This window comes from Poecilia formosa, unplaced genomic scaffold (genome assembly GCF_000485575.1).
Source record: "Poecilia formosa unplaced genomic scaffold, Poecilia_formosa-5.1.2 Scaffold154, whole genome shotgun sequence".
Classification (NCBI taxonomy): Eukaryota; Metazoa; Chordata; class Actinopteri; order Cyprinodontiformes; family Poeciliidae; genus Poecilia; species Poecilia formosa.
Window position 1 is genome coordinate 1,373,770 of NW_006800093.1, and position 22,896 is coordinate 1,396,665.

The window sequence follows — 22,896 nt, forward strand, 5'->3', positions numbered from 1 at the left end:
ATTCTCCTCTTCAAGCAGAATATTTATAACCATTTTTGGGATTTGTGAAACTTTTTCCTGATTTGTGAAAACTCAATAAAGTTCGATAATCACCTTTTTGGACCCTCTTTAATACTTAAACTGCTCTAATTAAAAAACTACAACTCCTAGACTCTTCAAACCTGGATTAGATTATTCTCCTCTTCAAGCAGAATATTTATAACCATGTTTGGGATTTGTGAAACTTTTTCCTGATTTGTGAAAACTCATTAAAGTTCTAAAATCACTATTTTTTGGCATCTCTTTCATACTAAAACTGATCTAATTAAAAAAATACAACTCCTAGACTCTTCAAACCTGGATCAGATTATTTTCAATTAATAGCAGAATATGTAAAACCATGTTTGGGATTTGTGAAGCTTTTTTCTGATTTGTGAAACTTCAATAAAGGCTGATTTCGGACATTTTTTGGATATTGATCACTCCAGCTCCAAAACTGCAACACCTAGACTCTTCAAACCAGGACTATATTGTTGTGCTCTAATAGCAGAATATTTTAATCCATGTTTGGGATTTGTGAAGCCTTTATGTGATTTGTGAAACTTCACTAAAGATCATCAGATCACTATTCATAAATGTTCAATGCAGTTTTTTTTCAAATTCAATTCTAATTCAAAACCACTTTATTAATCCCAATGGGAAATAAAATGTTGGTGTGACTGATTAATTTTTCAGAGTTATTGTAGATGGTGATGGCTGTTGGAAGGACATATCTTTTGCAGGGGTCTGTTAAGTGAAATTTCACAAACATGATTCTAAATATTCTTCTAGTAGAGCAGAATAATTTAGTCCAAGTTTGAAGAGTCTATTTCTTGTAAATTTGGAATTACAGCAGTTCTCGTGTAACCCAGATAAAAATAAAGTGGTGATATCGCACTTTTTGGAAGTTTCAAAAATCCAAAACATGGTTTTACATATTCTGCTATTAACTGAAAATAATGTGATCCAGGTTTGAAGTGTCTAGGTGTTGTAGATTTGGAATTAGACCAGTTCTAATGTGATCCAGATGCAAAAAAGTGGTAAAATCAACATTTATTGAAGTTTCACCAATCAGAAAAAGGTTTCACAAATCCCAAACATGGTTTTAAATATTCTGCTATTAGATCAGAATAATCTAGTCCAGGTTTGAAGTGTAGTAGTTTTTTAATTAGAGCAGATCAATGGTGATCCAAGTGAAAAGAAAATGGTAAAATTCGAATTTTACTGAGTTTTCACAAATCAGAAAAAGGTTTCACAAATCCCAAACATGGTTATAAATATTCTGCTTGAAGAGGAGAATAGTCTAATCCAGGTTTGAAGAGTCTAGGAGTTGTAGTTTTTTAATTAGAGCAGTTCTAGTAATGAAAGAGGTGCCAAAAATGGTGATTATCGAAGTTTATTGAGTTTTCACAAATCAGATAAAAGTTTCACAAATCCCAAACATGGTTATAAATATCCAGCTTGAAGAGGAGAATAATCTAGTCCAGGTTTGAAGAGTCTAGGTGTAGTAGTTTTTAAACTAGAGTTGATTAAAGATGCGGAAAGTAGTGAAAAATTAAGTGGAATCGCCCTTTAGCTACTGGAAGCTGGAATTGGAAACCAACTTCAGCTTCATAATGTTTTTTTTGGTGTTAAATCCTAAAACATGAAGTGGCATTGTTGTCGGTTGCTATGGCAACGAGTCCAATAACATGCATGGTGGATATATATATAGATAGATTCTATAATTACAAGAAATAACTCTAAACAAGAACGATTTTAACATAAACTTGGACCAAAAAAAATAAAAAATCTATTTTTTATCATATCAATTTGAGAACATAAATTCCCGCCCCCCCCATGATTACAGGACAGAACAATTTACTGCATGAAAACATATCCTATATTCGTACTTTTGTGGTAAGCCAAAAAAGAGAAGTAATTGAATAAGAAATAAAAATTGTGGTTTTGTGCTATGGCTGCACTGCCAACCACATTTAGATGTCTGATAAGAAAAATGGCACTACGAGGCACTAAATCATCTATACGACACATTGGTCTTAAAAATGTGCTTTTTTTTAACTTCAAATCACAACTAGTAAATGTCATATGGACCAAATTTATTTGTGCTTAGTGTAAATATTCATACTAAAGTATCTTAAATGGCTGGAGGATAATAAATCTGCAGCGGAGCGTGAAATGGTTTCTTGTGCAAACATATATGTTTTCAGATTTCAGAGAGCTGATCTATGACAGCGTAACTTTAACTTTACATCCGCCACCCTTCTGATTTTACTCATTTTGTGCTGTAAAGTCGAGGTAAATTTGTTTATTTGGTGGAAAGTTAAGGCTTGAAGCGCTGAGGTGTTAAATCAAATGTGTTGCTCTGCACGTTTGCTCTCACTCTGGGTGATCTCCCCTGGGAAAGCTGGTTTCCTCCCGCAAACCAAAGGCACGGCGGACTGAACGCTCCCCGGTGAAAGTGTTTGCTGTCCGTATGTATATGCTTATATTTAGATGCATATAATATCCAGAGAGTTCCCAGAGTGTTGGGAACTTTTGAAACACGGATGGAAATGCATTTTATTATCGTGCTGTATATGGCAACGCTGGTGCAGCTTTTCACTCTTGCTCAGAGCTGCTCTTTTAATTAAAACCAACGCAAAAGGAAACTTAAAGCCCCAGCAATTACTGCAGCTTCGTTCACGTCTCATTGTGCGGCACACGAAGGACTGACTCCACTGTGTAAGCGTTTGGAGGAAGGATCTGACCCATATTTACTCTGACAGGATGACAGCTTCTGTGGTGTGAAGACACATCTGCAGGGTGACTTATTGTTTCCAGATGGCAAGAAACCAGCCCTTTGTTCAAAGGAAGGATGTGATGGACTGTAGGTTGGACAACTTTGAAGTTCCCATCGGGGTGAAATATGTCGAAAGCTGAACTTCAGTTTAGTTTATTTATATACGTCTGGTCAGACCCCCTTTTTCTGAATAGAGACATCTGTTTGGGTGTTTTGTTTTACGTTAACATTTTGACTTAAGGTATTTTTGCAACCCGGTATAAAGCATTAGCTATATGTTAAACGCTGATTAAACAACCCACAATCAATTGAAGGCAAACTACTTACCAACGAGTCGGTAGTTTACCCGACGAACATCCTTCTTGCTGTTTGGTGTCTTGTGTGCTTGCTAGTCATTTTGTTTTTCAGGGAATTCCCACATTTACACTGACGAAAATTCAGAAAATTTCAAACATGAACAGAAATGCTACTTTTTTATTAGTACTTTTATTTTGTTTAGGACACCTTAGCTGGAGCCCGCGCCCCGGGGGGGAAAAAAAGAGAAACACCTTTCCTGCTGATATATTAAGTCTGAGCTAAGGTAAGTGCCTTGTGCCTTTAAGCATTGAGAGGTTTTTATACAACATTTATATACAGCGTCTATACATACAACATTCACACCAACACGGGCGCTTTGGACGCACCCTCCAAACTTTTCATGACGGTTGAAGAGAGAAAGGACAAATAGGAAAAAGAAAAAAAAAAAAAAGGAAAAGGGAAACACATAAGCGCATTAACAAATGACTTCAAAAAGCACTTGGTTCAAGTCGAAAGGTAAAAACGAAGAGCATGCATATAATCTTTGGAAGTGACATCATCTGTTCAAGACATATGTCGTTTATTCTAACTTTCTGAAGGCATTTTCCACTCGTGTCGAGGAGAGCGCTGGCGAGAGAGACGGCGGGCGGAGTATGATGAAGAACACGTAGAAACTACACGGCTGCAAAGCAAAAGAAATCACAATGTGGAACAGGACACGGTTGCTTTTATCTCTATTTTTAAGTAAATACAATACAAATGGAGAGCTGGGTTCTGTGCAGTTTGTTGACGTTACACTCTGGAAGCTGTTCATGTTACACAGGCATTAGCTAGTACATACCAAAATAATAATAATAATAATAATAATAAAAAAAACAATCAGCTGTTATTGGTCGTTTAAAACACAGGTTGCTCTTGCGGCCTGCTCTGCAGGCCAGCTGTATTGGTAATGGAGGAAGACAAAGTTGAACTGAGTGGGATTTGTGACGTCGCTCCGCCTGAGCGAGGCGTCTTTTTGGTCTGGGTTCGTCTCTGTGTCGATCCGCTGAATTAATGAACGTATGCAAATTAATGCGCTAAAACACGTATGCAAACAAAACAAAAAAACAACAACAAACAAAAACGTAAAAACAAAGAAACGAATCGCTTAACTGGTTCCACGAATGATATGTTGTGTGTGAGTCCCACCGAGATGTGCGAGTGTTTACTATGAGCCGTGCATATAACCGCTCCACAAACCCTTGAAGCTAAATATTGAGAGAGGAATGTTGTGCTTAAAGGTCCAATGTCTGCTAGAGCGCTGGAAAGCAGAGTGTCGATTAATACGTCATAATTTGCACGCTGGCAGTGGTGGAAAGGAGAAGTGGTGGGAGTCAGTGTTGTGGGGTTATGGTCTAACACACACTTGCAAAACGTTCACGCTCTCATCTATAAACACATTCTTGCTCGCGGCGGAGCTCGGCTCTACTTCTTCCTGTAGTTTCCGAGCTGAATGGCGGAGCGGTCGAAGACGCAGCGGAAGGTGATTGGCTGGACTTCCCAGTAGGGTACCGGGTTGCTGAACAGGCTGATACCCGAGTACATGGCCTTCTTGGTGTTGAAGCCAGGGGGGCAGAAGTCCTCCGTTCCCACAGCGCCAATCTTGTTGGCGTGGAGGTAGACCACCTGGAGACGGGATTGAAATAATTACAACATGTGGTTAGTAAATGAGACGGGCACAGCTGTAATTTAGGTTTCTGAAGAAAAGGTAAATAAAAATGATGATATGTCTCTCGATGAATTGCTCAGATAAGTCAAACATTCAGAATCCTTCACATATGCTGCCCATGCATCACTAGGCTGTCAGTATGAGTATGAGTAAAACTCCAAATTTACATAAATATATTTATGCATCTAAGATAAAGATCAAGGTGTTACCAAATCAACTGTGGGATTAAACTCTGCACTTGGGTGCGGTGCATCAATCACACGTCGATTGGCACATTCAACATAAATACGATGCACTGCAGTGAGAAAAGATTTACTATATTCCTGCCTTGGATAGTTTTGATCAGAAACATTTAGGATTTTCACTAGAACAACAAGCAACAAGCTAAACAACAAAGTGTGAATAGTCATTAATTATCCGGTAATATTGCATTTCCTCCTACTGATGTAAACATTTTGAGTTATGCTAGTCTTAATTGTGAGGATTTATTCGTGCTTCTTCAAACTCCCTGTGATGTAACACCCCTTGTAGGTTGGAGCTTTGCCCTGTTTAAGCCTCAGACATTTACTTTGGTGTGTTGAGTTGAGAGTAAACATGTCGATTTCAAAAGAGCTGGCGGAGGCTTTCGATAAGCTGACATCACAGCTTATTGAAGTCTGGTGAGGAACATAAAGAGATAAACCCTTTGACTTTAAAGAACAAAGTCTTCTTATAAAGAAGTTCATGAACTCTGTGGCCATGTCCAGGTTTGGCCGTCCAAGCAGGTCCACCCTGAATGCAGACTGCAAGACGCTAACGCACGTCTCTAAAAATCATGAAATGCCATCAAAGTAATTCCAACTTTAATAAAAGTGCATGCTTAGATAATCGGAGAATGTCGCTTTCAGGGCCCGTAAGAAAAACGCAAATACAGGGTAAAGTTTGCCAGAGAGCACGTAGGCAAAAACCAGGACTTTGGGAGAAGCAGCTCTGGCCAAATGAATCTTCGTTCGTCTCATTTGGAAACCAGAACAGAAGGCGTGTTTAGCATTAACCAAAAACAACATTAGTGGAAAAGAAACTCATAAAAACAGAGGCTCCATGTGAATCATGCAGCTGGAAGTATAGTGGTTTGTTGCATCACGGTGTGGCCAGAAATCTATCGGAAAATTAACTTGGACATCTGCTGTGTATCAGAAGGCACCTGACAAGTAAACCAGCTCAGTTTCCAAATATATATATATATATATATATAAAAAAAAGAATCTAATATCTAATCGTTTCTTGAGTGCAAATAAACTCTCCTCGGAGCGCGGTGACGCCTGGATTAGTAACATGCTGGCATTCGAGACTCTGGAGCCATTGTGTACCTGGACGTATTTATGGTCAGGCAGGCCAGGAGGAACGCTGGTCAGAGCGTTGTTATCCAGGTGCAGCTCTCTCAGATGGGGCACGTTAGCCAGGCTGCCGTTTTCCACAGTGCTGATCTCATTGTAGCTCAGGCCGAGCCTGCAAGAAAAATAAGCGCAGGAATGAGTCACGTCTGGAAGAACCGAACGCGAAAGAGCACAAACCTCCAGGATTTGAAACAACGGAGCGATGCTGTAAAAGTTTTTTAGCCAATAAAGGAAGATAAAGCCACTGCAGGGAAACGAGCGTAAAGGTTTTTCACTTTACACATGCTGCTTTCAATCATCTTTCAGCTTTGCTTGTTTAGAGGCAAACAAAGCTGCGAGCGTTTACGCTTCTGAAAATGTTTACTGTTGGCATCAATGCTGGTTTACAGCAAGGCTGGGAAGAGAAGTATCATTTTTATTACTTGGCCAGATTCTTCAGGCCTTTCAGGGCGCTGGATGTCACCTTGGTGATCTTGTTTGCGTCCAAGTGAAGCTCAGACAGAGAGCTAGGCAGACCTGCAAACCCAAATGAGACAGGATTACCATCAAGGCGGAGCTGAGGAACACCACGAAATAATTTCAACTCGCTCATCAAAGCGTCTTTTTCCGGGTTACCAAATCGAATCCCCCCCTTTCGCAAACTCTTTTCCGAGGGTAAACAGCTAAATTTCCACTGGCTCGTCATTTTTGCGGTTTTCAGCAGAAGAAATTAATTCAAAACTCTTGGAAAATACTTTATGTTAATTTGTGACGCTACGGCGAATAAATCAACTGCGAGCGCATCGCCAAGCGCTGAAAGAGAAGCTGAGCCGCACATATTTGTGTTCCTCGGCTCAGGACTGGCGTTGTAACTCTTCTCAGCTGAATTAAACTTTAAGTACCGAAGCAAAGATGAAATGTGTCGTTCCGACGTGCAAGACAGGCTCAGTCCACTGACGCATGACAGACGAATTCAGTTGTTAGCAGATGGTTTTAGACACAAGTTCAAAATGATTATTCTACATTTAAAAAACAAAAATCTTCGACTTGTGGGCCCTTTTAGAGCATCGGTGCCTGACTGCAGATGTCATCAGTTCACAACAACACAAATGAACTAGTTTTTAATCCGCTTGACTTTTTCTGAACTGAGTTTATTTTAAAGTTTCTGGTAAAGCTTGTAATGCTCATGATGAAAATATGCAGGTTTCTGGTTCAGATCAGAACCTACTCTTATTACTAGACAATAATAAACTCGCTTAAAACACGTCATTCTCAAAACTGAGTTAAAATATGACTTTTTCACTGAACAAACTGAACAATTATTTCTACCAAGTCTTCTGTGTCAGTCATCTTTTTCACATCCAGAAATATCTTGACAGGTTAATTTTGTTCAAATGAGAAGAAAAGTGCAACAGTCCCTGCAGATTTAGTGTTTATCAGCATATAATCTGGCTAATTGAGATCTGATCACAAGCAAGATAGAAAAGATGATCCACAGACAACATTTGCAACTGCAATCATCAATCCAATCGTTAACCTCAGTGCATTCGACTCTAATTCTTCTCCGGAAAACGAGTCCTTGCCTTTAGGAATCTCTGTGATGTTGGTGTCTGCAATTCGGATGTAGGAGACCCTCTTCAGGTCAGCGAAGGCGCCGGCTTCAACTCCTGCACTCTTCAGAGGGTTGGACCCAAGTTCTGAAAATAAAATAAAAAAAAATACAAAAAAAATAACGAGGTTATGGAAGTTTGCCTCTTCCAGGAATTTTTCGACTATTCCGGAGCGCAGAAAACTCCAACATGGTTGAAGATTTGCAAGAAAATCAAACAATACTTCGATGTCTGTTCCAAGTTAGGTGGATTTCAAATATTTCTCCTCCCGTCTCATACCCATCACGATGACCTGGGACATGCCCTGGAAGGAGGCCTTTTTGATCTTGGTGATCTCATTCTCGTGGATGCGGAGCTCCTGCAGGCTCTTGGGCATGTTGGCCGGCATCTCCTTCAGCATGTTCTTGGACAGGTAGAGCCGCTGCAGCTTGGTCAGAGGGCTGAAGGCTTTAGGGTGGATGGTGGTGATCTTGTTGTTCACCAGGATGAGAGCCTACATGGAAAAAAAATACCAGTGAAATCAGAAACGGGCATTAAGTGGAGAATAAAACCACAGGACTTCCACAGAAGTTTGGCCTCCAGAGTGGATTAAACAAGAAAATTATATCGCTGGGGTTACGTTGAAAGACTCTTCAACACGTTCTCGTAAAATTCTAAAAATATTCCAGACTGTACTCAATGATATTTCTTTATTTGGAAATAAGAGTTAAGCCTACAGCTTTTCTCCTGGCAAAGAGAGAGGATGTAGTGTAGGTGTCTGGGACTTTCTGGTTAATGGAAAAGAAACATCATAGTGGAGCAGCTTCTGCTCTCAGACTGAGGAATTTACAATAAATATGGCAGGAGCAAGAGTTAGAAAGTGTAACACCACCAGACCGCAGAATAAGTCATTTATTTGCACCTGGGGAAAAAAAAAAAAAAAAATCGGGGTTTTTACTTGCTTTTCAGAAAACGCTCTATCTCCTCCTGTTGTAAGCTGATACCTGCTCATGCAGAGCTCCTAAAAAAATCTTAATACTACTGGGAATAACGCCAATTATTTAGACACGAAAAAGAACAAACACATGTTGACGATACTTACGTGTAATCCTTTTAGGTGCTTGAAGTCGCTCTCTTTGATCTCGGTGATCTTGTTGTTCTGCAGGTCCAGCAAAGTGGCATCGTCAGGAATGTCAGCAGGAACTTCCTTCAGGCCTGACGGTGAAATTCACAAGAGAGACGACAGGTAAAGTGCTGCCCACGTCCGCTAACAGACGGCGCTAGATTAGCATAAAGCTAAACAGATTTTACCAAAGAAAAATCAAAGTTAATCGAGGTAAAATCCTATGCAGAATGTGAGAAAGTCCAAAACCAAACCGCCTTAAAATTATAGAAAACTTTATTAATCTCGTTTGGGATTTTCCCTGAGGAGGAAGTTTTAGTTTCAGATCCAACTCCCTGAAAACCTGAGATGTTTCTGAAACTTTTTTTTAAAAAATCTTGTGTGTAACTTTTAATTGCCCTGTGTACGAACGGCGCTGTACAAATATTTAAACTCTAAAGAGATGGTTGACTGCTTTCAACTGCTGTTTATTCTCACATGAATATTTATCTCAATGAAAGGAAAAAAAATAAAAAAAATCCCCGGGATGTTGCTTTATAGTCCTTAACGTTTTCAAAACGGTGGCTTTTCCAGGGCGACTAAATAACTATTTTTGTGCTCGGAGGCACATATGGTGGAAATCGACCCTAAAACAAATTTCCTTTGGAGTAAATAAGCAGCTGCATACCTGGAAAGCAAAGTCACAAAACTGTTTTACTTGGCATTCGGTTCCAGAAAATCCCATCTGTTTTCAAAGTCCTGTAGTCTGGCGAAGTGGACAGGAGATATGTCTCGGTGCACACACAACAACTCAAAGTGGAGGGTTTTTATTTAAAACCAAGAGACATTTAATAAACTGTTTAACAAAGAATGTCTCTCCTTGAGTTTCTGGTCTGCCTAACTTTTGGCCCCAAAAACTTGTGATGACTGCAGACAAACATCAATTCTTGCAAGTTGCTTTTTTTTTTTTTTCCCCCTCTGTCAACTTTTCCAACTGCACGGTGAATGATCCAGAAACCATCACAGCTGTTTGCGGTCGCTGCCTCATTTACTTTGAGAAAAGTCAGACTGGCTCATCCTTCTGCATAGCATCAACGAAACCTGAGAAATACGCCGAAATAAATTGATCGCTATGCTGCACATTATTTTTGGCTGACTTATAAGACACGAAAACATGCTTTCTAGGTATTTATTAACAATTACATAACATTAAATAGTGTATACTACACATTATATAACTATACGCCAACTATGCGCTCTGAAAGCACAACAAAAATCTGAATATCGAGCACATTTTTCTCAAAGGTTGAATTTCCAGTAGATTGATCAGTGACTGGGCAACATGGGTTGATCATCATCAAACACTTTCAGTTTTGAATGTTTTTCTTTTCAACGAATGATGATTTAAACCAAAAAAAATCACCTAAATAGAGAATAACCTGGCGACAAAAAGCTGAACAATCTCAAAAAGTAAGACATCATGACTCAATCTAAATAACAAAAATAGCAACAAGTACTTATATATCAGTAAAGGGAAGGTTAGAAAGTAATTTCTAAGACTTTGGGATGCAGGTAACAGCGACGGCTATTGAAACCTCGGGAACGTGTTGAACCTGCCCAGGAGTGGCTAACTGACCAAAACTATTCCAACTGACCCAGAAAGTCACAAAAGACACCGGGACAACATCTAAAGCTTGCTTAGTTAAACTATTTTATACAGCAATAAAAACAGAAAGTGGGAGAATACGCCATCCACAAAAGACATCTTAAAAGGTTGAGGTGTGAAAACTGTCCAGCTCGGTTCCACTAAAAGAGCTGCAGAAGGAAGAGCAGATTATGATTTAGGAAGCGGTTACTTTCTCCCACCGGACCAGGTCAGCTTGGACAGAAAACTAAATTTCAACAGCAAAATGTGTTGAAATTTGATGTTTGATTGAAAGAAGCGTGAAGTAAGTGGCAAATATCGTTTCCCTTCCTGCAACTTGCAGGCATGTCATTTTAATGACAGTTTTGCTTCTATGAGAATTTGGTAAGTTGAAATGTTGTTTGGCTTTTGTTTTGGCTGCATCGAAAATGTCTTGAAAGACCAGAAACATGCTCATATTGTCGATTTCTGGAGGCTCTTTCTTCTCGGCAGCGGTCAGCCGACAGTTTGAACGTTTCCATTTTCGATTTTGATCGTTTCTTCGCCAGAATTAATCGCAAACGGTGAGCGGAGCCCTCAGTGTGGCTTGTGCTTGTATGAGTTTGAACACTGATGTTTATTCCTGCTCATGTTTGAGCCGTGGAGTGTGTGTGTGCGCGCGTGTGTGTGTGCGCGCGTGTATGCCAGCAGGTCTGGGAAGCAAATGGGGGTTCGGTGACAGCAGTGAAGGACGCAGACAAAGGGCGACATCTTTGGGGGTACAAAGGCAAACGGAAATGACCGTTATTCACTTAAAGTGTCTTCATCGTTAACATTTGACACATTTCACACTCTTCTGAAGTAAATAAAGTTGCCCTCTAATTTACACTCTGATTGGTCCTCTGAATCCAGAACATCTCCTGTCTGTCTGCTGCTGTTTTATTTTATTCTCATAGAATCCCCAGCGGGTCCGCCTCCCTTCCTCCCAATCTGTTCTCTTCAAGAACATGCCTCTCTCTTTCCAAACATCACAACAACAAAAAAAAAAATCTAATCCTACTGCCTGTCTTTCCCTTTTTATGTAATAAGTGCTATTCCTTAGACAGTGTCTGCAGGGATGACTCAAACTGCTGCATACTCCATACATCAGATTAAGCAAACATCGCAGATAAGCTCCAAACGCCAAGCACGACGACTGAAAAAACTGTTTGGATTGTGCATAAGTAAAAAGAGGTGACCAAGTAATTGTAAAGTAAGCATTTCGCTGAGAAACACATCCTGGATTGTTTTAGGGGTTGCACAGGACTTTCCAAAGTCGGGAGAAAGCTTTAATCTTCCTCAGTGTTTAAGAAAGCTAATTTCCCAGAAAGAGCAGATCATGCATTTGTTACAGGAAGTGAAGCAAGACTCTGAGCATCTGTGAGCGATTAACATATCAACACATGGCCTCATGTTCTCTGGAGGACTTTGCAGTAACGTGTAACACAATACGCCCCTCGAATGACCGAGCTGGGTTTAGGCGGGTGGGTGTGCTGCTTTTAAAGCTTCGCTGTAACTCAGCTAGGTTCGATTTCAGTAAAACTACTGCAGCTGCCCGTCTGACCTCAGGGCCTGGTACCATAAACCGGGCGCAGTGCTCTGCAATCCGGGCCAAAGAATCAAACGGAAGACTGCAAAGAGAAAATGGACGTGGAGGCACTTGATGTGACTTCACTGCGTTTCTTCTTTTTTTTTCCACCTTGGAATCCCAAAGGTGGCGTAATCCGTCAACACGTAGGGCTGATAATCTAACAAATGAGTTCCTATAATGACGCTGGAGGAGTGCTTAGTGAATGTTAATTTCGTTGGATTACATGAATTAAGCTGAGCTGTTTTGACGGCGACGCTTTGAAATTACAAGTTTGCGCTGCAGAAACTGTGCCAACTGAAAGTCGTTACACGACTTTGTTGTGGTCATCATAAACATATGCCTGCAAAAATACTGAGGCAGAAACTCTTATTTGATTATAAGCTTGATTTTGGTTCGATTCCAAAGAAAAAAAAAAAACTTCACGAGGTGTTTTTACTTCTTAATGTATCTCAGGCATTTATTGGTGTTTCCATTTGCTATGTTTTATGTTTAGGCATTAGAATACTTAATAAAAAGCTTAGGCAAAGTTATTAATTCAGACAAATTTCTACATTTGACGGTCAGGACGGTCTAGATCAGGATATTTTCTAAATAAAAAAATTACAAAATGAGCTGCGCTTTTCTTTCATCATGTGGGCATGTGTTGCTGCTTTACCAAGGTCAGAGCACTGGATCACACGCAGGTGACACTGGCATCTGAATGGGCACTTCGGTCCTACGGGGTCGGCAGCGGGCTTGGTCCTGATGGGATCAGCACCTGACCCGGCGTCGTCCTCCATCATAAAGTCTAGGAAGCCGGTTTGACGGAAGGGCAGAGCCCAGCAGGCGGTGACCAGAAGCAGGGAGAGGCAGGCGGTCCGCATGGTGCTGCTCGCAGAGAGCCTGCAGAAGACGCGTAGGAAGTGATTAGCGACAAAACAATATCTGGTCTTCAAATGGTTCTGCTTTACTCAGACAAAAAAAACCAAAAACATAATAATTGCAATTAAGCTTTTGATGTACAAATGTTCAGTTTTTGGTGGAGGACAAAAGGTTTTGCTTCGTTTGATTTGCCTCAAGAGTCAGAACTTGAATCTGGGATTTATTCACACCCAAGCTGATTGCATTATAGATGCATGAAAACAGGTGGAATGTGCTGGTTGTGATGCTGCTCCTGATTGCATGAAAGGCATTTGGAGGCAGTACGAATGGCAGTGTTTGGGTTCATATGCATCGTTCAACAATGTACCAAAAAAAATAAAAAAATAAAAAAAAGCTACGTTTTGAGGTAAATGCTCCTGAATATTTCCATTTTACTTTACAGTTACTTTATGTAAAAAAAGAGAAAAATTCTTCATTAGGCAGCATTACATTCTCATTGGATAAAAACACTGAGAAACCATTTTATGGCTTTGCGTAATTCAGCAAAGAATCTTAAAAAAATATTATTTTATAAAAGAAAACAATTGTTATGCTAAAAAATAACATTGACAATTAGTTTTATAATTATGTTAACTGTAACATTCATCTTTTATTGCTTTATATCAGTGGAAAAACTTGCAAAAATTCCAGTTGTCATCCTGCTCTTTGTTGCTCAACAATTTGAAATTAGTTGTGATATATTGTTTGCTTGGCTAGCTAGCCTGCAGTCAGCTTCTTTACAAGTTCATGGCTTAAAAACAGTATTAGTGTACTGAGTGATGTTTGGGGCTCTTTTGGTGTCCACTCCATGACTTTTTGTGTTTTGGGATTTTTTTTTTTTTGTAATTGGAAATGATTCCGAAAAAAAAGAGAGTCAAATTTGCCTTTATTTTAAGAGAGAGAAAAGTGTAGCAGTCTTCTCTCAGCCAGCTTTTCCAGCAGTGTGCAGCAACAGATGAGATATTGGCAGCAATGCATTGTTAAAGTAGGAATACAATGACAAAAGTGTCTAAAACCCTGGCATACCTTTAGATTTGGCAGTATTTAGTATTTGGCAGCCTCTCTAGCATGACTCCTATTTTATTAAATAAGTAAATATATGGTTGTAAAAAGCAAAGCACCTGAAAGGAGAAATAACATGCATGCAGCTGTGAATGAAAGACTTCCAACATGTAACGGTTTTGCGGAATGCATTCCTCTAAGTGGAAAATGCTCAATATTTTAAACAAAGAAAATAATTTGTCGACTTTTAGTTTGACTGTTATAGTTGGCAGTTTCTGTCAGTGATCCATTTATCTCTTAATTATTGCTGACCTTTGGTGCTTTCTGATGGTTTGAGTGCTTTTCTGACTGTTTAACATTTTCCTATGAAGTGGAAAAATCCATAAAAGTAGTTATCCCTAACTGATGATGCACTCTAGGGATTTCCCTTCATTCTCCCTCCATAAACTGTTTATCTATTCCTTTTTTCTAGACTAAGCATCACACTTTGACACCACCAAAAGTGGTTAAACAATGACTGAACTCATCTGACTAAAGATAAATAAATAAATAAATGAATGAATAAAAAATCCCCAAATCTATAAATTATCCGTTTTCTTTGCTCACTTTTTGTACATTTATAACTAACCCGTCTCCTCCTGAAGTTGATAAGTGCGCCACTGGCTACTGCCACATCTGCATTAACTTTTACAGAAATACACAGGGGTTGCGTTGCAGGAAATTGCATAGCTGCAACTGCAGACCACTGTTCCACGTCTTCTCCTGCTTGAACGTAATAAATCACAGAGATTGATCGTCTGCCAAGCGTTTTATATTAGTAGTGTGTGTCAACAGCATCAGGGAGTTTCTATCTACTGTGGAAGCAGAGATCAGTGGGAGCGTCACGCTTCCTCGTCTATTTCTAGGTTTCAACACGACTTAGATGACACAGGCGGACGTCGTCTCGAAATCGAGACACACGCCAGACATCCGCACAAACTTCCCGACCTTTTTCCACAGACACACACACACCCACTTACAGTCGATTCTCCCTCTCTTATTTGGTTTTTTGTACACAGCAGAGAATCGCATTTTTTTAAAAAAAAAAAAAAAAAAAAGGAAAAGAAAATGCTGGTAAGAAGCCAAAAGCCGTTCCATCCAACTCGGTGCCACAATAATTGAAGGGCTGGTTTAAGCCGCAGCTCCAGCGGACCTTGACCCAAACATCATGATCGGGACGAGAAAACCTGCCCAAGACCAGCATTTGGCCCCGGCCTAAAAGCAACTCTCAGCCCGTTTAAATGATCCGTAAAGATGGCGGGCTGTGCCTTTAATTTTTTTTTTAATCTTTCGACTGTGTCCTATCTTGATAAATCTTATGTTTTTTTTTTATCATTTTGCAACATAGCCTAAGTATAATACACTTTGCTGTGAAAACGTGTCTTCCTCCTTCTGTTTTTTGCTTTGTGCCACATTAAAACGCAGTAGGGCAAATTTTCGTAACATAAACTTAACCTGAGCAAAACAAAAAATTAGTTTTCAAATGATTTAATTTATCCAAGGAACAAGCTACACAACTGGCTCTGTTCGATAAAGCCGTAAATGTGCCTAATCATTACCTGTACCACTCTTGGCAGCAGTGGCTCCCATTAAGAGTTTATTATACCTGTTAATGAGTTTTCTTACATCACTGTGGAGGAATTCTGGCCCACAATTGTTTAAATTCAACCGCATCGGAGGGTTTTCCGACGTGCAAAGGCCAAATGTGCTTAGCTTTAAGGGCTTTATCTACAAACAGTGTGCCAACTGTACACAAGAGCCCAAGCGGCAAGAAGAAGCGATAAAATTCAAAAGCGTTTAACGGCAGGCGTCCCAGTACTTCTGGCAACGTGGACTTTTCATTTGTAACAGTTGAGATCAAACGGAGAGGAAAATGTTCAGCGGAGCGACAGAAACCAACAAGAGGTGTGACTTAAACTCTTCACAGTGTTTGATGTCTGTGTGAGATGGAAATAGCTGACCATCGTAAGTGCAGGTTAGGGTTACGTCAGGTCAAGGAATGAGAGCTGAGAGCGACGCTCTGACCCAGTCGTAATTATAGTCTCTGTCCACAAAAGCCAGTACTTTATCAAACTGCGCGGCTCCAGTACGTTGAGGATTGAAATCTCATCCATCCGAGTGTTTTGTCTCCCGCTCTGTGCGCGTGATGTGTTGAGACGTCTTTTACACGTTCGGTCTGAATCTGGAATTATGTGTGTTCGGTGTTTTTTGCTTCGGGGGAAAGTTTTCCAAGCAGTTGGAAACGTCGCATCCTCCGGCTCCAGTCTGAGCACAAACCAGATCCAGGAGGAGGATTAATTCAAATGTCTGACAGGCTGACTAAGCTTGGCGATGTTCGCGTTTCAAGCGTTTGAAAAAGCTGACGGTTCAGTCCAACCAAAACTTTGTCAGGAGACTTGGGAGCAGTGGATCGCGATCTCGAGATGTTTATTGCATCCCCAGGTCAAACGGCGCTCGTAGATTCTTTTACTGGATATTTTATCTGAGTTGCCTGATTGGTACCAGGCACAAATCTTGTGCAGAAATAAGCCTCGTTTCTACCAGTTTTGTTAAACTGATTGGACTTTCAGTGTTGTATAAAACTGTGCTGACTGAAGCAGCCATGTCAGTCTCGTCATCTAACTATTAAAATCATAAAATACTAACATCTGGGCTGTTGTGTGAGGAGAGACGCTCTGTTCCAATTCTACTTGATAAAAGCACCAGTGCTCTGAGAGTAACATGAATTTAACTGCTGTATTAATGGACCATAGCTCCTTGCTTTGACCGTTGGCCACATAAACGGATGCATACAAACATGTTTATTGGTGCTGCATTTCAAATGTTCTTCCATCTGTCTTGTCATCAAGCTGTCAAAGATTTTCTGCAAACAATTCTGCAAATAGGCAAGAAAATGTGTTTTTCTTTTGTTGTTTATTTGTTTTCTTTTTTTTAAAGATTGTTTTTGAAAAGTCTAACCACAATGTGGAATCTCAGCTTCAAAAAGGTCGGGTCCTTAGGATTTCTCTGATAAAGCTGTTTGGTGCAATTTCCCATCTTTTCAGAATGAAAGATATGAGCCAAAATGCAACACTTGGATCATGAGGTAGAACCGGGAGCAAAGTCATCCGGGTCAGGGTCGAGGAACTGTACTTCCACATTGTTGGGCTTTAAATGAGGCAGTTCAGGCATCTGATCAAGAAGCTTTTTGGGCACCTCGCTTTGAGAGTTTTCCAAAGTCCACTTGGAGGAAGTCCAGGAGCAGACCCAGAACACATAAGGACTTTATATCCCTTGTGGCCCAGAAATTCCCTGGAAAAATCCAGAATGGACCGTGGAATATCACTACGGAGAGAGGTTGACGCGTTACATCTACGACCCAGTCCTGAATCGGTGGAAAACAACAAACGGATTGATGATGCACAAGTTTAGAAAATAAAACCTCGATTTCATGAGGAAAAAAAAAGTCCATTCAAAAGATTAAGATTCCAAACATAGCTTAAATCCATGGCTTTCCGAGCTTTCCCAGCTGGATTAAGTTGGGATGAATGTATGGAGACAATGCTTGAGACGACCTGCTGTAGCCCAGGCAAGAGTTTCTTCATTACCATTCGAGTCACACACATCCACTAAACTGGGAAGATGGCCAAAACTTTCCTCTTTCCTCCCTGTTTATGCACACAGACACATAAAATCCTGGCAAAGGGTGGACTAGTGTGCTCAGACTCAAGCAATGTCGAAACAAAATGCTGGAGCAGCGGTTCTTCAAGTTTTCACACCTCAGAAAACCTCTCTAAGAGTTTCTGATATAAAAAATACAGCTGTGCATGCAGACTTAAAGTACAATTTTAGTTTTTATTTTTCCCTGTCTGTGTGTCATTTTTAAGAAGGAGATGGCATCTAAACATCCACTCACCACTAATGGGGGAAAACCGTAAAAGAAAAATGACCATTTTCCTCTAATTTAAAGAGTGCCAGGTGTTGCTCATTGTGAACCAACTGGTTGCAGAACCAGTTGGTTCTGCAACTGGCTCTAGACTAGTGACTAGTTTGACTAGTCACTAGTCAAACTAGTGACTAGTTTGACTAGATTCTTCTGCTTTTTAATATATATTTTTTAAAGTTGTTCCAAATCACTTTTTCACAGTATATTCACCCATTCGGAGATTTTCTTTTTTAAGGATGTCCAAATACCTGTGTGTGGTGCACTGAGATATTTTATGTTTGAGAGCTGCAAATGTAACAGCTACCATAAAAAGAGTGTGGCCTATAGTCCTACTTACAGCTACTAAAACCATATAGTAGTCATTTTATTTGATCTATTTGTTGAATATAGAGTTCTTCCAACAGATTAGACGTTTTTCACTGCAGACCATGTGGTTCAAACTGAAAGAGAGGCTGTGTTTTCTGTCAGTGTCCAGTGAAAGCTGAGCAGGGGTTATCTGAAACGATCTTCTTCAACTTTTATGATGTTCAAGATGAAGAAAAAGGTTTTCCTGGAGGTTTTGTTTGCACATTACCAAATGGAGTGGCACTGAAATATGGCACCATGCCAGTGCCAGATGTTGCAGCCAATGAAAACACACTCAACAGGACCAAAATGTGAGTCAAATACATGTTGACAAATGAACAATCCATATTGCCAAGACGGTATTAGAGTTTTCAGCCTAGCTAATCCATGTTGGAGCTTCATGTCGACTGTCATTATGACAAAATACCTGTTACTGTCAAAAGTAAACATCCTTCATAAGTGAGTTACAAACTGAATTCCAAGTTTTTTAACCGTTGCCATTGTTTGTGGGTATATCACACCAAAGCATCATGTTGAGTTGGTTCAGCAAATGATATGGTATGGACATGATATGGGTCATAACAGCTCAGTCAGGGTTTTATCGTTTTTTTTTTGTTCTCCTGCATGAAAACCCCCCAGAAGCCTTTCAAACCAAGGAAGAATCATACGTCTCCAAAAAAAAAACCAAAACCCAAAAAACCCCCCAGAAAATCGGGTTTGGAGGATCAGTTCTATGTTGGGAGTGGTTCTTTCATTTACTGGAAATGTTCCTCCATCGCCTCTGAACGCCATCCAATCAGTTGATTATTTCGAAAGTGACAAAAGACCATTAAATGCTCATCAAGCTTGTAAACAGAGGACAAATTGGTGAATAACACAACTAGCTGTAAAACTATCTCGGTCCAAATAACATTTCACAGTTATAAACAAATTGCTATTCTCTCTCTGTCGGCTGCAACGTATCATTCATTCGTTTTATGACCTGTCAGGAAATAGGGGTGGAGGGTGACATTTCCTCTGATGGCAGCCACCTTGTCTGCTCTCCCTTCTACTTCTCATTTTTCTTGTATCTCCCAGCTTTCCCTCCCTCCGCACTCTCCTGACTCTTCCCTCCAGCATTACTAATGATTCCCAGATAGGAAGCACGGAGACCTTTGCATAAGAGAGGAAAGTAATTACCCTTTATTTCTGTGCTACTTTCTCTCCTATGTTGTTGGAGCCTTTACTTGATATGTTCAGACTAAGAAAAGCAGAGTGAGTGAACATAAACATCTAACAGTGATAGTAAAAAAAAAAAAAACCCACACAAAACATACCTAAACTTTGTGCATCACCTCCATCTTTCCTCCAACTCCCCCAAGGCCTGGGTTTGCGTCTGCAGAGCGGCTGTCGGCAATTTATCACTGTAAGGTATTTACTAGGCCACAGGACGTTTAAAACATGAGGCTCTTTAAGTCTGTCAGCAAATGAATGCGAGTTCCCCTCCCACGTGGTTGCCCAAACACATAATTTCCACTGTCGTCTGAGGAGTCAGAGGTCAGCGGTGTTGAAATGTTCCTCCAACGTTTGAGGATTTTCTGCTCTGTCCAGCTCAGCTTAACCAATTCACAGCCGAGTGACTCTCAAAATGCTTTGTGAAGCCGTGTGAAGAGATGAAGTGAATCCCTGCGGAAATCATTCATGTAGACAGACTTTAATTCAGGTACGGACAACCCAGTTTAACCATTGTCTCAACGATGACAGCAGTTCGTAATCCTGCACATTTTTATAGCAGTTTCCTATGAAAATGTGCATAGAGATGACCAACAAACATTCCCAGAAGCTTCTTGGGATGTCAGGAAATCAGGCGGATCTTTAATGGCTGCTTTCAATGTTCTCGGCCCAAAAACACCCGGCCAGTGAACCTCGCAGTCACTGCGATTCCCTCAGCTGGAAGATCATTATGGGGCTTTCAGAACATGCCTGTGAGACAGCCAGTGGTTAAGCCACATTTCAGCTGTTTTGTGTGAAAAACCGTCACCCGACCATCATACCTCAACCTCATTATCAGTCTGCTCCGCACAGACGTGGAACAGCCTTCCCTCCCTTTTCTTCCCCTTTGCATCTCTTCCTCCCATTCTGTGCTCGCTGCTACTCCCTTTTTAAGTTTTCCCTTTTTCCTTCCTGACCCCTCCGGTCATGGAGAGAGGCTCAAACGTGGAACTTTCTGCCGTTCCAATGAGCAAACTGGGGCAGGGAGAAAGAGAGTTCCTGGAGACTGTCCATTTGATCCCAATTGTTCTCTTACTCTGCTTGACCTGGAAAAATAAAGTCCAGATGGAAAAAAATGCTGCCTGTGTGTGCAAGAATCTGGGCCTTGCCTCATCCAGCACTTCCATTTGCTCATTGCTTTGAGTTCATTCTCGTACTTTGTGCCTGCCTTTTTTTCCCCTTTCTTTCTGTAGCTTTTATTTAACTCACAGTGCCATTTTTGATTCCAGTTTGCCTCTCAGTTTCACTTTATTCACTACAGCTCAACCACATTCGTTTCTTCCCTTTTCTGCGCAGAGAAAAGATGTAATGAGTTAGCAGAGAGTTGTGCAGAGGCTTGCCGGGAAGCCTTCAGATGTCTCTTTGATGGAAGAAGCTGTACCATTACAGGATTAATGGCACTTTGTGTGTTGCCAGGTAAAAAAAAAAGAAAAGAAAAGAAAAGAAAAAGCCTTTCTTCATTTCCTCTTTTAAGCGTTTTACTTTTAAGTTGCCCCAACACCCCAACCCTTCAGGGCAATTTTTTTTTAGGTTCCTGCTGAGAAGAAACAGGCACTGCTTAGCAGAAAGATAAGAGATTGGCTAATGAGGGGAAACTTTTTTTTTCTTCCCGTATAAAACCTTGATCAGTTATGGTATAAAATAATCAGATGGGTTTTTTTTTTTGTTCCCCTCCTTCCCTGCATTCGTCTTTATGATTCCCCAATGGAAAAGATGATCCAGCAATATTTCGTCTCAGATGTTAACCTGGAATCAATCAAGTTTAAAACCAATACTTTCCAAAAGAGAGCAACAAGCTCACTCTGTAAAACCCCAAACATCATACGGGCCTCAACTGTGTATACTTTAAGAATTCGAAGTTGGGTACCACACCCCCTTATTCTGCAGCCACTTCTCTTTTCTTGACTCTTTTTTTGTCCTGTATGCAGATTGAACTGATTAAGGAGTCCCCTCACATAATCATGAGTGCTGTGAGAACAGGACTTGGCAACATATCTGGAATATTACAGCACGAGAGCGGACGAAAGGGGAGGACGGAACGATGTAATGCTTGTAAAAGATGAACAAACTCACTTTATCTCGAGACCTTTCACAAAACACCCGCAAACTATCTCGAGAGAATGACCTACTGCATTGAAAGAAAGAAAGAAAAAACCTGAAGATGTCATCTTATCAAAGGCAGATTTTTCCCAGCCACAGACAGAGTAAAACCTACCTGTTCTCAGTGGAAGCCAGGCAAGAAGAGTAGGAGCCGGCGAGATGAGCTTGACTTCCAAAATCCTGTCAAGTGGGCGGATGAGAGTACGAAGTGGCTGACGGGGCCTGTGGGGTTGTTTGAATCGGAGAGCGTGCAGCCAAAATCAAGCAGGTGTGCTCTCTCACAACAGGGGGAGGAGAGACGAACGGCGAGGAGGGAGAAGAGAGCGAGCGGGACAGGAGGGGAGAGGAGAGAGACAGAAGGAGGGTGGGATCCGACCAACAAGCTCCTCTCAGGACCCAGACAATTGGTGGAGAACTTCCCCTCCGCTCCTGCTGTTCGGAGCCAAAAACAGCTGGAAGTGGAGAGGAGAGAATAGGGGAAAAAAAAAAAAAAAAAGAAGGGCTGTGGGAGTGGGAAGGAGACGGGGAGAGAGAGGAAAGAAAGTAGGAAGGAAGGCAGGAGTGGAAGAAAAAGAGGCAGAGAGCTGGAGTTTAGGATTTTAAGCAGCCACCCTTAGAGTGACATCTGGTAATGATAGGCCATGAGGAGCTCTGCAGACAGGGCTGCACACAAACTCAGGACATCTAATTCATTCACATGCACCCTTTAAATGGACGACCCCGGAGAAAGAGTGCAACTTCAGTGGCACGGAGTCCAGTTCATTCAGCCACACTTTGTCCGGCTGAATGAACTGGAATCAATGCCTCCTCCCTTCAGCACGTTAAATCACGGTCAGCCTTTCTTGACGAACTGAAGTTTAGGTTGCTTCATTTGTGAACTACATGTGGGAAGTGGAAGACTCTGTTTGAAAGGTTTATTTTTCAGATGGCTCTATAGATAAGGCCAGTCAGTGCTGAACGCTTACGGAAACTCCTGAATGAAGTCACGGGGAAGAGTTGTTAGTTTTATAATCCAACAGTTGAATCGGTTCATGTTTTTAAACCACAGAGTTAAATGGTGTGTTTTTTCCCCCCAGTATTACATATTTATTGGTTTATTTATTATTTACCTTCTTGGTCATACCAGGACCTTTTTTTTTTTTCTTTTATCAAAAAGTTTTGTGTTTCTATCCTCCGTTTGTTGGAGCGCCACGCCCTCCAACTGAATATTAGCCGTTGTTATTTTTGCT

The 22,896-nt window shown here is 40.7% G+C and overlaps 1 protein-coding gene across 1 annotated transcript; it reads right to left on the reverse strand.

The window, feature by feature from the left end:
- Window positions 1-3,256: 3,256 nt before the first annotated feature.
- Window positions 3,257-22,112, reverse strand: dcn (decorin). The gene is made up of 8 exons (XM_007564077.2): window positions 21,783-22,112; window positions 12,761-12,987; window positions 8,852-8,964; window positions 8,050-8,263; window positions 7,744-7,857; window positions 6,604-6,697; window positions 6,155-6,293; window positions 3,257-4,762 (listed from the first exon to the last, which is right to left on the reverse strand). The coding sequence occupies exons 2-8, from the start codon at window positions 12,966-12,968 to the stop codon at window positions 4,562-4,564; spliced, it is 1,083 nt and encodes a 360-aa protein (XP_007564139.1). The 5' UTR covers window positions 12,969-12,987; window positions 21,783-22,112; the 3' UTR covers window positions 3,257-4,561.
- Between the last annotated feature and the right edge of the window lie 784 nt (window positions 22,113-22,896).